General features: G+C 39.6%; 1 protein-coding gene across 1 annotated transcript in view; it reads right to left on the reverse strand.

Annotated features, from left to right (window-relative positions):
- Positions 1–206: 206 nt before the first annotated feature.
- Positions 207–19998, reverse strand: part of TRPM3 (transient receptor potential cation channel subfamily M member 3) — a 279898-nt gene continuing 260106 nt past the window's right edge. The window contains exons 24-27 of the mRNA XM_026064041.1: positions 11999–12149; positions 11238–11437; positions 9713–9845; positions 207–1656 (exon numbers count right to left, since the gene is read on the reverse strand). Of these exons, the coding sequence (XP_025919826.1) occupies positions 207–1656; positions 9713–9845; positions 11238–11437; positions 11999–12149 (1934 nt within the window). The remainder of the gene's footprint in view (positions 1657–9712; positions 9846–11237; positions 11438–11998; positions 12150–19998) is intronic.

Genomic DNA, 19998 nt, shown 5'->3' on the forward strand with positions numbered 1-19998 from the left:
CCTCTCTTTTTCCTTAAGTGCAAATGTCAACTGGGTCAAGATGCAGTAACTCAGTGGGTGATACTGAGACTGACAATGTGCTCCCTTGACTGGTGGCTAACGCCAACTGGAGTTCACATGTGATGATGTGAGGTTATTTAATTCTTCTAAGGAAAATGGACTGGAGAGCAGATGACCCTTAGACTGCCTGTGAGCTTTGTCTAGGCCTAGCTGTGCTTGCTCTCAAAGCTGTGGAAAGCTCCTGTTCTCGACAGTCTCCTCATAGACAGGTTGTCCCCTCTGCTCTCCAGCCTCGAGGACTTATTCCTCTGGAAGGGGTTTCGCAGGCCCGTTGCATTTCTCTGTCTGTCAAGTTTGTCACTGATAGAGTAACTTTTCCGTGTGTGTTGTGCATACAACATGTTGGACTCCTCCGCAGAGTAGCTGTTGGCCCGCTCTATTTTTGGAAGTGGGATGCTGTTGGTCAGAGTTCTTGCAGCATTGCCGTCTTGAGGAGATAAAGGGGTCCCCTTCTTGTCTTTAGCCTCGATGTCCTCATGATCAGTGCTTGGGTGGCTTAGTTCTGCTTCTCTCTCTGGGTGGCAGCATCCCAAGTCCTCCACCTTGCCTCCAAGACTTCCAGGGAAACTGGCCCTCTCAGCGATGGTCTGGGGAGCACTCACACATCTCGTGTCTATGCAGTCTGTAATACTTGTGTACTCTGCTGTTTTGACTGGGACGCCAAGGCTGCTGAAGTAGCTTCGAGATGGAGAGAACATAAAACTGTGAGATTTCACGATTGGTGTTTCCTCCAGAATAAATGGAGTTGTAGCCAGATAACGACTACTTTTAGATCGCTCTAAGGTGTGATACAGGGGAGGGTCTGAATCCCAGGGGATTTGGCAGTCTGTGATTTGTGAATAGTCTGAAGAAAATGCTCTTGTTTCTATTCCAGAGGTTTCCTCATAATCAAGACTCCTGCCGGAAATTCTTTCACCTGGTGTACTGCTAATGTATGCACTGTTAGCTAAAATGGAAGAGGCTATGTGAGCCTGTAGAGCCACATCTCCAGTACCAAGAATGTTTATTGAGCTGTCGAGGGGCTCTATTTCAGACTGCATCTCATCCATGGCAGAAACGTAGATGTCTATACAAGATGAAGGCCTTCTGGAGTCTGGGGCAATTGACAAAGTGCTGGTAGGGGCTAAAGGAACCTTTGCTTCTTTTGCTATGGAGTGGGAGCTGCTAGCACGGTGCAGACTTGTAGATCTTTCCTTAAAAATGCTTTCAAGCTTTTCCAGCCCACACTTCTCCTTCATATTTGTTGCATAGAAAGAGTGGCTTCGCATGCGGGGTGTGATCGTAGGTGACGTTGGGGACATAGACTCCTCTCCTGTGGGATCTATGCTCTCCTGAAGCTTGTAAGTGTTTCCTTCCTGACTATTGAAGCTACTCTGCCTTACAATGTAGGCGGTATCAGTACAGTCAGAGGAGGTCCTGGATCGTATCTTGGTTGTCTCACCTCTCTCTATACCAGTCAGTTTTTCCAAGGCCGTCGCCATTCTTCCTATCATATCCTCCAGCTGAGCAAGCCTGATGTCGACAGTCTGGAGAGATGCCTTCATGCAGTGCTCACGCTCATTTACTTCCTCCAGTCGCATGGCCATGTTCTCTACCCTTAAAAAAGGGAAGAATTAAATTGGTTCATTTCTACATAGCAGTGGTGTCCAAATAACAGCTCACCAAAACAAATGGGAACAGAGAGGTCTTAAAATTCAAAGCCAATCTATACCATCTCACTTACTTCAAACACTGCTAAGGGAGGTTCAGCAGTCAAATGATACTACTTGTAAATGAGCAGTGTCTGTTGCTTGTTACTTGTAAAATAGAGGGGATTTTGGGTGTGTGCTACACAAGAGACAGAACAGTAGGGAAGTGTTTCAATGATTTGCTACCTTTCTGCTGCCAAAACTTCTGTTTAGACTGTTACAAATGAATAAAACTTAGAGCACACATGACTGCACATTGCTCTCAGTTGTGCCACAGACCAAATTACTATGGTTAATTCCAGAATTAAATGAAGGCGTGAAAGTGGGTAAAATGCCATAGCAAGTGGGTAACATGCTATACTTTTTTTCCACTCTTTCCCACAAATTTGCACCAGCTAGTATTGTGCATACCTAAGGAAACAGTCTCATTCCCAGATTTATTTTTATCTCAGATACATAGATTTTTTTTTATCTGTTATTATACTGAATGTAAGTAATATCAGGTGAAGTATGTGTGAAAATTATAGAGGAGAGAACACCAATCAAATCAAATACAGTGCACAAGAGTGTACACATACTAAGATTGTTCTGATACCGTGTTTGTACTTTGTGTAGTTTATATTAGTAGTTCAGAGACTGAAATGGTGGGTTTTAAAGTTATTTATCTACTTAACATACTATTTAAATAAAAAAGTTAAAGTATTTATAGCTAATAATTGAGTGTGTGATTACTCAATTATTTACTCACTTAAACTTCAAAATAACTGCATACGACATTGATTTATCTCATTTTAAAATGTTTTCAATAGTATGGTGAATTGTGTACTAATTTATGCCAGTGGCTTTCAAACATTTTACTTTGCTGGGTTCTAAAACTTTTCCATTGAAGGACTCACTTGGAGTCCTCTCACAGAGGGAAATTGCCTTTAGCACTTGTGAAATGTCCTCCCATAATTACTTTCCCCAGTAGCAGCCTCTAGTGCAGACCAGGGACCTCCAGAGTCTGTCAAAGAGGTACTAAAAGCAACAGTTTTAAGTAGTTATCTCAAATACATATGTCATATTTTTAGGTTTACACTTTTGTTTTTCTCCATTCCTGTAGACCCTGAAAAATGAACAGAGAAGTGACAAATACCAAACAGCGAGATTTCCACACTTTTCACAAATCTTTTATTCTCTGACTATTAGTGAAATTTCTACTCAAATATTAATAAGCACCCTGTCAATCATAGCTAGAATTTCTGATGAGGTAAATATATTCTACTACCGCTAGTTGAATTTCCAACAGGACATACAGCCTGAAACTGCCAACACCGTTAACTTTCCTACCCATCCAAAAGGAAGTCAGAGTTTAGGCAATAAATGAGTACGGGGCAGCATTAATGCATTGTAATTTACAGAATTTTATCCCCTGAAACACTGAACTCTGACTACCTTGTGGTGAAGAACAGCAACAACCCATTTGCACAGGAGAAGAGAGTGAGGAATGTTATGCCGGTCCCTAGAGCAAGTCTCCTGTTCCTACGAAACATGTCTTGTAGTGAAGCCTTTGAATTTTGAAAGCACAAGCACAGCAAACCAAGTGTATGGATTTGAAGTCTTCTCTAAAACAGCATCTGGATTACTGTCATTACTGTATTACTTAAGTAGATGAATGATGAAGTAATCAATGCTAAGAGATGAACTTGTAGTTTCAAAGAATCTCACTCTTCCCTTTTTATTATCATTTCACCACCAATCTACCTTTTCTACCAGCCTCCCCACAAAAAACACCTTAATGTTATTGCAAGCACAGGATGTAATTCCATAGTCAGAGATCAGTTTACACTGGAATCAGTTAAATTTCCCTCATGTTATCTGTTGCCTAAATTGTTATTTTATCAAGTGTTATACTTCTGAAATATTTATCAGCTAATAATTGAGTGCCTCTGTAACTGTGTAGCATCCAGCCTCTGTAACTACTCTTCAATGATGATGACAGATATAACTTCATAATTTTAGGGTTGTCAGAGTTACCAAACAATCTGAGTTATTTCCTGGTCCTTTTGCAGTAAATGGAAGTGTTTTCCACTGATTTTAACAGAGCCAGAATTTAACTTGTGAAGGTTCCAGTTTCCGCCAACAAAAACCTTTAACCCAGGCAACAGTCACCCCAAGAACTGGAATTAATTTATAACATTTTGTGAAACTAGTAGGATAGTCTTGGGTTTTTGATTGCTTGCTTGAAATATTTTTACTACAGCCATAGCTGATTGAGTTATTGCATTTGGCTGCATCTTAGTGACTTAGTGGAGTATGAGCAGAGCTGACTGTATAAGTTGTGCACCCTGCACTCACGTGAGGTCCATGCAGTTCTGCTGAACACAAGAAAACTGATGCAGCACAAGAAGAACCTAGAGTCATATCTTGGTGGTACACCTCTGTATATTTGTCCTGCTTCCTTGAATATGCTCTACTACCTCCTGCTAGAGACACAGGATGTAAGGACCATGGCATTACTGGCCAAACCAGAGAAAGGCTTCTGTGCTACGTGGACTGTTGGCTCCTAAGGAAATAATCACAAGTTTAATTGCATTGATATAGTGGCAAATTTATGTAGAAATTCAACAAGATTATGATAGTGCAATCTGACTTCAGAAACCAAGGTCAGCCATAGATGCACATAGATGATTGAGAAGTATATATATGTGTTTACATTGAGTGGGCCCTGACTGTGTCATTTTTATTCATGAAAAGAAAGCTTAAGCGATGGTGATCTTCTCCTAACCCAAAGCGATTAGCTGAATTCAGCTGCCTTTTAAAAATATATATTACATATGTCCATCTTTAGATCTTTTTAACAAATACTTATTCTTTCAATTAATGATATTCTCTTATATTCATATGGTGGTCAAATCTGGAATCATTCATCACACAGAGCAGCACCATGCTCTGAGAGTAATCCTGAGAGAAACATGATATAATTACATCAGCCAAACACTGTGGGATTAAGAGGATGTGTTCTGAAGAAAACCAGTCATAAGCTGATCCTTAGAATGTTTTAATAAATGAAATATTCTTATAGTCCCATAACGCTGGATTATACTTGAACTCAGTGAATAGACAGCTAGAGCTGTGTTTCCTTCAGGAACAGTCTTGAATTGAAGCACTAGTTCAAAATAAAAATGCCCAGGTTTTACTTTAGATTTTTTTTTCCCATGTGTATTAGAGACAGAATAAAACCTTTTGGCAAATCTAATAATATCCATGTATGATGCCTTCACTGCACCTGTGCCTTTTCTTACAGCAAGACTCTTATCTAACATAGGAGAGGGCATGAAGCCATCCTAACAGATGGGCATGAGAAAAAAAAAAGAGGAGGCTACATCTAAAATGTGCATCAAGTGTGTTTTGCCAATGCTCAAGAATGTCTACTAGTAAAACATAAACATGGACTGTCTGAATATGGTATTCAGTAGCTAGGAAAAAAAATTTAGCTCAGAACTGGGAACCTGACAAAGATTTTATTTTATCTGTGATCAGCCTTTTAGTTATGGTTTGGGAGATGATGTATTTTGCTGGCATTCATTTTGTTTATAATTATTTCTAACATTTGCACGTGTATTTATCTATAATTTAATTGAAGTAATGATTTCATGGAAGTAAGGCACTCTTCAGAAGCAGACTTCTTAACTGATTGCTAGAGTTAGGTGCCCAAGTCCCTTTGTGGACTTATGGCCATTATTTAGGCATCATTTTGGTCTTCAAAATCCTGTTCAACTGCTACAAAGATTGTAGACAGTTAAAGTCACTTACAGGGGTGTTCACACTACTCACTGTAAGTGATTGTAGAATGGTTTTATTCAAATTAAAAGTAGAGAGCAGTTCCCTGGCCTGTAACAGGCTATTGGCACTTTCCCTGACATTTTTTGGTGAGGCATCACTGGTTAAGCAGCCAGCCAGTTTTCCCAGGTGCTTTAGTTTCTGCAGGTTAAAGCCCTCAGGTTGCCCTGACTGTGTTCGCACCTACACCGTCAGGCTGCTAAACTCGGAGCAACCATCGCTGACGCAGAGACGCTGCAGGATTCACAGACCTTTCCTAACTGCATTTTGCGTGTGTGGCCTCATCTGGTAGGCTCACTAGCAGCCCTTGTACTAACCCACACCTCTTTCTGTGTGCTTCAGTTTCCCATCTCTAAAATCAGGATAATAGCTATGCCTTTCTTCATTCATGTGGCTGCTGTTAGGGTAATGCACTGAAGACTGTAAAGTATTCAGGTACTATGGTAATGGAGGCCATATTGTACCAAAGATGACATCATAATATTTACTTTGACCAGCTTATCTGCTTTTTGAATTCTATTAGGATATGACCCCGCTTCCTCTGGAAAAAAACAGCAGTTTTTTGCATTGGCTATGAAAGAGACAAGACTTGGCCATAGGGAAGAAATACGTGCAGAGGAGACAGTTTTAGTGGCTTCCTGGAAGATTAAGAAAAATCTTGTAGTGATTTTTGATCATATTGTGCATATCTCTAGTTTGATCAAAATGTGCCACTGAAAATTTCACAGTTGAGAAAGGAAGGCTCTCCAGGAGGCATTTGTTGTGATTCATCTACAGTAGTAAAGTCAAGTTGTCCAACTTCATTTTCCTCCATGGTCTCTAGCAGATTCACCAAGATTTGTCTTTGTGATTAATGAAGTTAAAGGAACTTTTTGTCATAAAAGAGAGGTAAGGTGTTTCCTGAACCAATACAGACCCCCCAATACAGACATGACGTCAGGTTAGTCCATTCCAAGGTGAGAGTATAAACTGCAACTTGTTTTAGGTGAGTCTGACAAGTCTGGTCCTGACCCAGCAGAGCCATTTGAGTGCGTAACTTAACACTGGTTTACATCCCGCCCAGTGCAGCAAGAAACAGGATCTCCTGTTCTTTTGTTTTCCTGAGTTCCTCCCTGCTTCGTGGCCTCCTGTAGGCTGAGCCTCAAGGCAAGACTTGGCTCCCATCTCCTGGTCAGTTTCTGCCACCCTGTTCCCTCTTCCAGTTTTACTGGGACTTTGCACCTTTGGTGTGCAACTGTACTTCCTCCAGGTAGGCCTCAGGGCATGCTGATAAATCCAGCTGCAAGTAGGAGCTACTCAGGGGGTATTTGAGAGGTGAGAACATTTTTGTGAGTTAAGAAGATGCATGGAGGAGAGGAAAGGCTGCGAGCTGTCCAGGTGCAGGGACATCACAGGAGCCTTGTCTCAGCATTTCTCCTTTCTCCTCTGTCCTAACAGTGTCCTCATCTTCTTGCATGTGGAAGATCTTCAGCACGGGGGGAAACTCTGCTTGCCAGGGCATTCCGGATCAATTTTACACCGTGTAAAGCTGAGTTAATTGGGCAGACAATTAGGCTGATGATGTCATGGCTATAATGTAGGTACTGTGCTTGGTCTATTACTACACACAGATGACCCAACATTGGAACAGAAGCTGTGTAGTCTTGCATCTCCTCTCAATTTTCTTCGCTTTACATGTTGTTAACGGTACAAAGACATCTATACAGAGAAACTATAAAGGCCAAATTTAGATTTTAAATATCTGAATATTCCAAATGTTAGGGAAAAGAATCAGTTTGGTGTTTTAGATTAAGAATGCTCAGAGGGATATTTCCTGGTCCATAATTGGAGACAAAATATCAGACTTGGGGATCCAGTTCTTAAAATGTGCTTTATTTAAGAAACTTAGATACCCCCAATTCCTCAAGCATCTGAGCACCTCAAATCTTTAATATATTTGCACTTGCCTTGTGTGCTAGATCATTATAGTTGGTTTCGCAAGGGGAGAAAAGAGCTATTACAATTTGAAGAACTGTGTTCACTTGGGACTTTGTTGCTGCAAGTCTTAGTAATGCAATGTCCAACTCTTGTGTGCTTGGGTCTCAGTGTGGCCTCTGTACCCCATAAGACTGGTACCTAGGCCACTCTTACAGAGCTGGGGCATGTTTGGTTTCCACATTAAGCTATTGGCCAAGAAAATTAGGTTCTTTAAGAACAGCTTCTCCGTGAGGCTCAGGTGCTTGTCTTCATTTAGGATTCATAATCATGAACTCTCTTCTGGAGTAAGATGCTTTCAGTCATTGATTTAAAACACAGGGAGGGGCTCCTTTCATGCAAGACAGGACCAGGGAGGACTGCAATGATAGACTTGTATATATAAATTTTTCAGTACTTAGAGAACTTGCCTAATGGAGGGGAGGTCCCAGTTGGCTTTCTTCTTACATATAGAGGCTTCACACCTACCTCTGACTTTCTTTTCTTGTCCATCAAAAGGAAAGCTATGCCAGAATAGAGATTTGAATCTGCAGCTACCATTTTTAAGTTAGTTCTCTGATCACTGGACTACTAGAACACAAGAAAAACTGTACTCAGTTGGACCACAGATCCATGTAGCCCACTGTCTTCCTCTGAAACATATGTAATTCTGTCCCCTTGTATTCTCCAGTCTCCAAACATTTTCAGCTCAGGAACTTCATGGGCTGGATATAATTTCTATGTATTTAGTAGCCTTTACTGGACTTCCTTCCATAAGCTTGCCTAGTCTCCCTTTGAACCAGTGTAGACTTTTAGCTGACATCATTAGGTTTTCTTTAGAACTCATTAAATTTCAAGAATTTGCTCTGCTCCACTACTTACATGAACAATTCACATCTTTTGTTTATTTTGAACCTGGGCTCCTACTAGATTCATTTGTTCCTCCCTATTTCTTGTTCTGGGAGCAACAGCAAACAATTGATTTCTACTCACCCTCTCCAAGCACTCATAATTATACAGACCTCTATCATTTCACTCCTCATTTGTCTCTTCCAGGTTGAGTAGAACTAGGTTACTTGGCTGTTCCTTATGAGGAGGCCATTCCACACCATACCTCTCCTCTAATACGCTTTCCTAAAATAGGTGTTTCTTGAGAGTGCTATTTTCAGGAATTCAAATGATTAAAGGATATTATTTTTGCTAATCCCGCTCTGGGAAAGATTTATTTCAAAACCAAATTAAAAGCATGTTTCCTTGTCTACAGGAAACATATTTTAGGCAGAGCTGCATCAGGGGCAGTGCTGGAGGATTACGTATAAGTAGAAGAGAGTGTTACATCTGTGTAATCAATTACTATGGCTACTCTCCTGACCTCTTTTAGATGCGTTCAGGTTAAAGTGGAGTATTCAGTGTACTGGTTTATTAGAGTAATTGTGGTTTATTAGAGTAATTACAAATAGCTGACTTGGGTGTTGCTCTAGAATGTTTATTGATAACAGTGCCATGAAGCAAATGAGAAACTCCATCCTCAAAATTTAACTCCAATATTCAGCTGCTGTATAATGAGAGCATATAAAAACCTGAGTAGATAAACAGATTGATGAGTTTTAGGACTGATGTATTTGAAGACTGGCAACATTATGTAAATTTACATAATATTGCCTTTGTGTCTGTGCATTTCTCTCTTGTAGGTGAACTGTCTAGTTCCTTTGAAATGAATGGCAAGACTCCTGCTGCTTTCAATGAAGCTGTCTTACCTAGCAAGGCCAGTGTGAAACAATGCTCTTACTTTATCTAAATGGCTAGCAGATCTGTGCTAAAGCTGTAGTTTTCATTGAGAAACTCCCATTTGCTCTCCCATTTTGTTCTGATCACTTATGTCCTAAAGTTCTACTTTCAAAAACTGAAATGAAAGAAGACATTGTGTTTTACATCACTATTTTTTTGATTCTATTATAACTAGTTGAAATGGTTCAAATATTCAAAAATTAGAGGAACATTTGTTTTAGGAAGGGAAGGAAAAGAGAAAAGAAATACACCACCTTTTATCATTCTGCTTTTTAGTTAAAGCTAATTAAAAATTACCTCAAATATTTCTCTCCTCAAGAAGAAGAAAGAAAGAGGGAGAATGGCAAGAGAAACACACTTCCAGATCTGCATATGAAATAGAGCAAACAAAATATGTGCACCTTTCTGAAGTTACACGGATTCTTTCATCATTTGAGGAGTTGAATCTGTCATCCTTTTCTCTAAAATATTCTTCTATGCACTGCTCTTCAAAATCATGGACTTTTTTCAGTTCATCCTCAGTTATGAAAAGTTCTGTAGAAACAATGGAAAGAATGTGAACCTGGCTAACTGTGAACATGTGAAATTAGCTCCACTCTTCTTACAGCAGAATTCATGGACTAAACTTTCACAAGCAGGCTTCAAGTTTATCCGGCATTTTGATATGAAATCAGATGCATCTAATTACTGAATTAGTGGCTTCAATTATATATGCTTCTGGAGACAGCAACACTTTAACAGGCAAACACTGTGCAAACATGAATACTTTCTGATTGCATGAGAACTAAACACAGCTGCTGGTCAGGACCTGAAGAGATGGTGGGGGCCAAAACCCACCTGTAACCTAATACACATATAATAAATTTGGAGGCTGTCAGGAAAAGACTCTGAGAGTGCAGAGGGTCTCTTTGACGTTGCAGGAGCTGAGGTCTGCTGGAAGCAGCAGGGGCTGGGGCAGACATGGTGAGGGCTGAGAGGACAGTCTGGTTGCACTTGCATCTCCAGTGGCACAGTCTGTCTCCTGCTCCCTCCTCCTAGAGAGGCTGGCTGTGGCATGGGCAGAGGTGCACCTTCCCAAGCTCCCTACCTCTGGTATATATGGTGAGGGAGCTGAAGACACCTTCTGGTTTTGTGTCATTGTGCTGGAGATGCAAGTGTGGCCAGTGCAGTGGCAGGCATGCGGAGAAGGGTTCATACTTTGGCATGAGACAGTATTAAAAGCCATCTACCTCCAGATCTGCACCAAGTTAGGGTAACTTCAAAAAAGAAACTTGGAGAGGAGGGGGAGCTAGTTAGGCTGGGAAGAGAGAGGGGAAAGAACAAGATGGGGAAGAGGGGAGAAAGCATTATCAAAATAATCTGACAGATTTTCAGTCATGCTTATGGGAGTTCATTAAAGTGTTTGGAGACACCACTCGTCTGGTTTGAATCAGTGTCAAGGAGAGAACACGTCTACAAAATAATTACTCCACACGATCTCTCAGTTTATCTACACATCTAGGCAAAAAGTACGTTGAGGGAAAGTATGTGCTGTTTGCTTTAAAAATAGGAATGCTACCTCTGCAATTTCAGCAATAAGACTGAAGACCTGGAAGCATGATGGACTGTAAGAAGAATTCCAGCAAGAACAGACCATTAAGAACAATAAAACAAAACCTTTTGCTTTGAAAGGGAAAAACAACCAAACAACCAACCAAACAACCCCCCCCCCCCCAAGAACAACAGAGCTTCATTAGTAGTCTCAAGAGAACTAAYAGTTGAGGAATGAAGGTGAAACTAACTGGTTCAGGTAAGAATTTTGTAGTTAAAACCAGTTCTCTACTGAAAAGCTTATTTAAGTGCTGGACTCGGCCACCATTCACATCAAACACTAGATATGACCACAGGCATTAGAAAGTTCCCCTCTGTAAATTGTTCAAGGCTTACTTAATCCGTAGTCTCTCTCGTCTGGGTCGCTTTCATGTTTCCGCCATCTACAGCAGAGGTGTTGGAATATCATAGTCATATGGCTGAAAATGATTAGAGGTGGTGGGAGAACTGGTCTTTCGTGAAATGTCATGATTAGCTGATACCTTTGAAACTTCCATACTTGGTTAGATATGGATTTGACTTCAAAAAATGTATTGCTAGAAAGAGAGAAGAGGAAAAACAAATGAGATGATTGAAATGTTTTTTGGGTACTTTTCCAGAAATGGTAAGACAGCACTTCTAACCTTAACCTTAACACATTAGTATGTTTCCTTATCACAAAGAAGGAAAAAGAACACATGAAATGGACAAAATAAGCTACTATCTCTTCAGTGAAGCTCAGTGGCTCTATCAGCCATTTCAAAAGTGTGTTACTACTATTTACTCTTGCTCTGTACAGCCTTTGAGCGTTACAACAACACAGTGACACAAGGAATTATTTTTATTCTCATTTTCTGCATTGGGAGTGAATGATGCTATAACTGAACTTTGAATACTTGGTTTCTCTGCTTGCACTTACATTGAGTGTCCATCCCTTGGACATGAGACAATTTAAATAGCAGGGTAATTTCCTCATTCCCTGGAGACAAGCTACCACCTCTCACCTTCTCACCCTCCCCTCCTCTGAAAATGGCTCTCAGCCAAAGTCTTTGGCTTAGCTGCCTTCTTAGACCATGAATAATCCCCCCTAAATCCATACTTAGCCATGTGCCACTCACTTGAAAACAGCAATGAGGAGGTTCACCAAAAGGATGTTTGCAACCAAGAGGTAACAGGCCATGATGGCAGGAACGATCCATGCTCCTGTCTTGCAAGGAGGCAGCTGGATTATTTTGCCATCTTCTCTGGTTTCATTTTGACCACAAGGAGCTGGGAACAAAAGGCAAACAAGCAAAACAGGAATGAATCTTATTTTTTCAGTGCTTTTTACAGAAATATTTAAATATTTATGAAGGCCCTCCCCTGCCAAAACAGCATCTTCCAAATAAGATTGGCATTGATGCTCCCCCAAAGAAGTTTATATTTGCTATAGATGGTGGTGATCAAGTGCTTGTCAGATTTATCACAGAATTTAAGAGCTGCTGTTCATGATGTTGAATGATGTTTGCCATTAATCACAAGATACTCCCCTGAGAAATTTTGGGGGCCTGTCTGGTGTGAGTGAGCTGCCTGTCCTGTACCGCTAAAATACCATAATATTCTGGTAGTAATTAGTAGCTATGCAAATACTGCTGAAAATGCTTAATCCTGTGAAAAGCTAATACATTTTTTTACTGGCAAAAGTTTGGTCTTTTTTGATGGATAGAGAGGGATAAAGTAAAGTAAAACAAATGCATGAAACTAAAACAAGGAATAGAAACTTATTCTTGTGTACTGCACTGCCTGGAGCCCCTCTGGAAGGTATTCACAACAATCCTCTGTTATTAAGGACTTTTGACTACATGCCTAGAAACACTGGGGAATATTATCAAGTTTTTACTGTAGCAGGTAAAGGGACAGGTAGGCAGCAGAGCTGCCACCTGTTTCTTCCCTGAATGTTTTAGAACTGAAACAGTCTTTGTATTAATATTGTAGATCTGAGGCAAGCACGGAAAAAACATTGCAAAACAGTTTTCGTTACTTCCTGCATGCCTTCATGTGTTTTGGCAGAACATCTACATTAAGGTGTTCCGTTTATGCCCTTCTAGCCTCAAGCTGCCCTAGCGAAATTGGTCCCAAGTCTCTAATCAGCTCTTCAGGGAAATCACTGAAGAAGCAGCTTACATATACTCTATCACAGTAAATTTTGCTCAGCACTGCAGCTAGCTTCTCCTTGTCCCCATCAAAAAGAAAAAGAAGATTCAAGGGAGGAATTTCCATGTGCTCTGCACTGGCTCAGATCTGCAGTCCAGCTGATATCAATGAGTGTTTCCCACTGACTTCAAGGAGAGCACAGTTTGCCAGTGCCGCATGTTTTGTGAAAGCCTGCCCTGTGTCAACAAATCCATGATCTATGGTACCAAGTATTATTTCTTTTCAAAATGTTCATTCTGACCTTAGTTCACAGAGCACAGGATTCAACCATGGGTGATTATATTTTGAACTGTGTGATATTAAGTGTCACTTGGGTATTTGTTTTTGAGCACTACATGAAGATGTTAGACTCTTGCATGTAGACATAATATAGCTTCATGGGACAGAAGAGTAGGTGCTACATCAGCTTCAGACATAAATTATCCCAAAGTGTTCAAATCACAGAAAAAAGAAGTGGCAAAGCCAAATATAAGCAATGCTACTTTTAGCAGCAACTCTGCTGAGTCTGGACCAGAAAAATGCATTGATATGAGTCTTTCCCACTTACAAAAATACATTTTATCACTGGAAAAGGCTCAGAGCAAGCAATTCTTCATTTCTCAGAAAACATTGCCCTTGCAGATCTTTTCAGTTAGTACTGATTTCATGCTTCCTGCACTGCTGTGGTGCAGTTTCATTTAGGCATCCAAAATGCCATTTGTGAGCTGCTGGATTTCTTGTGCTAAGTGCACTCAGCCTTCATCCTGCAGAAATGGAGACACTGGACACCTCCTGGTATCAGCCTCAAAATGAGATTTTATGTTTCTGTTTGTATGGAAATACTAACTTACTCACATGCTGATTCAGAGCTACAAAGTCCAACAGAATACTGTACCTGAAGCCATCATGTTTTCACCAGTAATGGAACAATCACTCTGTGAGCTGATGAAACCTGTTGCCCTTTTATGTGCTGAAGCATGGAACAAATAGTGTCTTTTGTAGCCATGACAGAAATTTCTGAAAAACATACTTTAAACTATAGATGAGGGAAATCAGAAGTTTAGTCTGAAGTCTGGCTACAATCCTGTTATCCCATTTTTTCTATTAAAACAGAGAATTTCATCTAAAAAACCCTCCAGCTTTGAAAACTACCTAGACAAAGAGGGTTTCTGCAACTTTCTTTTGGCTACCACACAGGATTTAGAATATTATTAATGCATCCTAGTCAGTGTATGCCACACAGCGATGGCCAAATTAGGCTTCCTATGAAGACAAGCTCCCATAGTGTTCTGCTCTGTTCATACACAGGTATTGGCTTTTCCTGGGTGTTTACCAAAGCTTTTAGCTTTTGTCAGTTCTGTTGGGGGAACAGTTTTTAAATGACAAAGGAATATTAATTTTGTGCCTTACTTTATAGGGATCTAGAACACAACTCAACCTTTAGATGTGCTGCTGCATGAGAAAAAGTGTGATGTGTGACCAAAATGCAGAAACTTGTGTTCCACTGAACATCACACCAAAAATAACATTTCAATCAAGTTTTAGATGATAAAATTAATTTTAAATGATTTTGTTCCACTGTTAAATAAACTACTTAAACAGTCTCAGAAAACCAGAAACTGAAATTCCTCCCTTTATTAAAAAGGACAGAGAAAACTGACAACTGGCTAATAGTGGCAATGATATTACTTTAGATAACAAAAATACTTGCTGATGTTTAAGAAACTGGAGTTCTATTTGGCCACTTTAAATATATTTGGAGAAATACAATAATTTTTGTAGTAAGTACACTAATTTCACTATAAGAAACTTTTTCAAAGCACGATTTTTACATGTTTGAAAATGCACGCTTATATCTTTTCACTTTATGGCCTTGTTTTAGCAAAGTCATCTGAAGTGTTTTGCTGAAGCAAATTCTGTTATTTTAATTACATGTGTATTCATGTAATCAAAAAACCCTAGGTATTCTGGTACCTACAGACCATTGGGTGAAGGCAGGACATTGACTCCTGACCTCAGAAATGCTTTGAAAGATAATAATTGCCTGGAGTTTTAATTTCAGTTATGTGTTAACTTCACTCAGCTTTCAGACATTGCATCCTGACATCTGTAGATGTACGTATTTTTTGCATCTTTCATTTCCTTTTTCATAATCCCCTCCTATGCTTGTTTTCCCTTCCTGGCTCGCCTTTACAGTTTCCTGCATGGGCCTTTCCTGCTGCATACCTAACCCTTCCTCTTTCCTGGCCAGCTAATCATTGGAGACCAAGCAGCAGCAACTCGTGTCTCTGTTTTGGGCCTAAAGCATCGGCAGGGCTCGGGCCTTGGGCTGTGTTTACAGGCAGAGTGTATTCCCCTGGTGAAATTACAGTCATGACATGGGCACTGCTCATTTTTAATGGGCGTTGTGTGGAGGGCTCGGGAAAACAACACTTGCAAATTGTTGTGGCATGACTCTTCCCCCAGCTACACCCTTCCAAAGGAGTTGTGGGAAATAACAGAGAGAGGAAAGTGCATAATTTAACAGCTTTGTTACCAAATAGCTTTTTGTCTTTGATGAAAACTTCTCATTTAAAAATGGATACAACTTTTACAACACGGATTTAATTGTTTGGAAACACAAGAAAGTGCTGAACAGGTACATATGATTACAAATCAAAAAATTAAGGAAACCAGTATGTGAGTATCAAGTAACAAAACCCCCCATCTTTTTTATTCAAGCCTGGACGTCTGAAATGTGCCTTTGTCATCCTGTTTATGAATAGATGGGTGCCTTTCAATTTTGATCACCACTGAACCCAAAGGATATGAAAGCATTTGATAATTATTTAATGAAATGTCTAAACAACCTTGTGTTAACAGTTTGCCAGGCTGGTAAATATTGAAAAAAGGCTAAATGAGGTGCCAAGGCCTATTCACTTCTTCACTGACAGAGAAAATACCGAAGTCTGTGAAACCCCGAACCTCACACCATTGCTCTGTTCACCAAAGAAACATCCAGAAAATTGAACAGGGTCTCACTGCTTAAAGTAAGTTGCTTTAACTATAGTATTGTGACCTTATGTTTTGCTTCTTGCCCTCAGCCACGTTAAAAACATCCTTCAAATGCATCTCCTATCCACTGGTATTTTAATCACGTTTCATAGAAATCTACATATTCTTCTTATTCTCCCTAATGCTTGCTGCCTCCTCCTCCACTCATTAAAAATATCATGCCAAATGCAACCCGAAATATAAGATGAGAGGAGTGTTAGGAAGGTAAAGAATCCTTCTCTGGCACAGGCCAAAGAGACTCTCAAAATGACGTGTACGCTGTGCACAAATATTATCCCTTGTCTTTGTCTAACAGTGCTAAAAATATTGTCTGCGCTACAGAGCTGAAATACAAAAAAACACAGAAGAGCACAGGTATGATTTATTCTGTTTCGTGCAGAACTGCTCTGTTAGCTCTAATTCCAGAATGACATCCCTTATAGAAAAGTCCTATAGAGATATAAAAAGGATGAAATCCCAAGACCTATAGAATTTAGTGTAAAATTTTCTCTTACACTAATAAGCCTTAAAAACTTGTAGAGAATTTAAACAAATTCTAAGAAAACAAGAAACAAAGAATTTAAATAAATATGTCCTTTATATTAATTATACTTTTCTCTTAAGTTCATTAGACAGTTAAAACCTGTGCATACTAATTTATCTTTCTTCTTATACTGGAACAACTGCATTCTGGTTACTGGGCATTGCTCCAATATAAGTGAAAGAGAAGGAGGCCCCATCCTTTTCTCTTAAACTATATAGGACTTTCCAATAAGGGAACAGGCACAGGGAACAAACACAACTCAGACTGATCCTCAGATTCCAGATGGCATTTGAAATACTGTCAGCTGGAAAGAAAATCCAGATGCAAATCTGACATGTGAGACACCAGGCAAATCTGAAAAACAACCCAAACCAAAAAAACAAACCCCTGTTGGCTAACAGCACTCTCAGTTGCTTCACATTCTAAATATAGGAAAATGTGAAGTCTAATGCTGATTTTCTAAAGGTGACTGCCATTTCTCAAGATGCCATTTATGTCATCTGTCTACACTTTTTGCCTAGCAAACTCACTTCCAGGAATAATCGTTCCCTCTTCATTATTTCTCATATACCTCTTTTGCCAATACTGTTCTGGAGAGGTAGATAGGTTGGTAAGGTGAAAAAAAAAAAGTTTTGCATGTGACAACCCCCTCCTTAATTTCTTTCACTAAAGTTGTCAGCAATACTGCCAAAGTAAGTGAGGCAAACTGAGGGAGAGATTTTTATGACAGTGAATGCCTGTCCAGTAGGAAATTCACAAAAGCAACTTAACTGACTGGCTGTTGCCCCGCGGATCCCATCAGTTCGCATAAGGCTGAGCTGGATTAGAAAAGGCAGCCCAAAAGTGAGACAATTCCACATACCATCATGAGTTCCCCAACCCGGACCCCCTCTTCCTCCTCCAGATAACAAGGCTGTGATGAACTGCCAGCCTGAGAGGAACTACCTCCAGTTTCAGTTTTGGAACTGGTTTTGCTTTTTTTGTGGAATCTGCCTGAAAAGTTGAACACAGTTCTAAAAGATTTGCTCTGCTTTTTTTCCTGTACAATTGACTGATAGTCAGGAATTTGTAGGAATATAGTGTTTATGTACAGCACTGATAATAAACCACACCCCTGAATAATGTATTCAGACTCCCATAAGTGAGGATATAATTCTGTCCCCACTTTTGAGTTGCAGCTGAGATCACATGCTGACAGTATATTAACGCACACTCCAGTTAAAGTATGTATTTTTAATATGGAATGAATACAGGCATGATGGGTAAAAGTGTATAAGACATGCATTATTTTGAAGCAAGACATTTAGCTAGTGTTTTAACAGTGCAGTGTGTCGAGATAAAAATCAGAGTAGACCCACTGGATGGACAGGCTGCCAGCTGATGAGATGGATCCAGACATTGTATCTGGTCAGCCTTAATGGCATGCTTCACAAATCAACAGAAAGTGAAAGAAAAGAAAAGAAAAAGAAGTCAGAAATTTTAGAGTAACATACACTATTTGTACATTTCTCAAACACACTAGGATAATATCCAGGAGAACAGCTCAAAGGTATATGCATTTCTAAGATCAGCACTTTTGCTGAATCCCAAACTTGCAAATAATATAGAAATATGAAACACCAGTACTCTAAAGAAAACCATAAAGAAACCCTTTTGGTTTGCTAGACAAGCAAACAAACAAACAAACAAACCCCCTCTCCAAGCTATGAAGTTCAATTGCAGTATAGACTTAGTATAACAATTTTAGTATGTTTATCATATTTGAGAAAGTACGAGCACGTTGTAGCACTCCAAGAAGAATACAGTGGCTGATTTAGCTTAGAACAACTTAGAAAATATATGGCAGTAAATTTCCAAATAGTGAAAAAGATGAATATCTTAGTAAAACCTTTTGGGTGCCAATCAGGTCATTTTGATTGTATAGCAACATCACCAACCATTTGCTCATGCTCCCAGTCTATTCCAGAGGTAACATTTTTGAGACAACTGAGTCTCAGGCAGACATGACATATTGCACGTAATTTGTGCTGAAAGAGTGGCAGATTCTAATTCCCTGCATCATCTGTCTCTCAGGAAGGAGGAACTAGGTGTTGCTTTTCATTTTGGCATTACCACTTTCGCAGCAACTCCTGGTTTCCTTGTCTCAGACAGAAGAACAACATGTCCACACTTGTAGCTGGGGTTGAAACTGTCAGGAATTTTGCTTTCCCTAAAGCCTCAGAGTAATTACCCTGCAACTTTTTGCAAGATTTAAATGCTGGGCATCTGAATAACACACAAGATTACCCCTAAATCCTTATGCAAGGTATGAAGCCTGCCACCCTCCTGTTACACTTAAAAAGCCATGCTCCATTCAAAACCACTTTTATTTATGAGGTTTCAGGGTTCTAAACTACAATCAGTACTTCATTAAAATAAATATACTGAGAACCTCTTATTCAGCCAATTGCCACATTTGTTGCACTATGGTAGTTATTTAGTACAACATCAATAAATGGCCACTTGTAGAGGGACAGACAGAATTCTGCTTGTGGAAGAAAGTTATAGTTTAAAGGGATAAACCTTTATCCCTCTATCACGCCTTTGAACAAAATGAATTTTTAGACCTCCCCAACTCTTATGGCTTTGGAATGAAATGCATTTTTAAAAAGAAAAGAAAAGGAAAAAAACCCTCCAAGATGGGATCAGCTGAAAAGCTAAACCCAAGGAGAAGCTTTATGCTTTTAGGTAATTGCTTACTTCCTTGCATGCCATATGCTGCCTCTGAGAACAAAGTGGAGAGGTAATCATGAAAAAGAGACTTTATTTGCATCCACAGTACTGATTCTGTGCTCACCCAGGAAGAAGAAATACGAATAGCCTTGCTGAAATATCTTTCATATGATATATATATATATATATATATCTGTCTGTCCATCTGAAACTCTTTAAGTGTGTGTGTGTGTGTGTGTGTGTGTGTGTGGATTCATGGTGATAGAGATACATGTATTATTCTCTGGACCTAATCAGTCCTAACCAATCCTTTTTTTCCATTCAAACTTTTTCAGTGCTGAACAAGCAGAAGATAAGTTATGAAAACACTGTCCTCTCCTAGGGCAGTACATAGGATAAAAAGAATACCTTAAGTTTAGGTTTAATAGATTCTATCTACCACTGGAAGAGATACTCACTTGTAAATGCTGCCAAGACCAATGCACATTTAAGCAGAAATTATGAACATCATTTATACATCAGAGTTTGTTAAAGATAGGCTATTTGTGATTCTTACTTTGTTCCATTCATCATACCGCATCATTTTGCATGACCACCTATCTTCTTTGGCATAATGCACCAGGTGGCACCAGGAGGTTTAATTTAAACAGAAAAACT

This window comes from Apteryx rowi, unplaced genomic scaffold (genome assembly GCF_003343035.1).
Source record: "Apteryx rowi isolate R43461 unplaced genomic scaffold, aptRow1 scaffold_207, whole genome shotgun sequence".
NCBI lineage: Eukaryota > Metazoa > Chordata > Aves > Apterygiformes > Apterygidae > Apteryx > Apteryx rowi.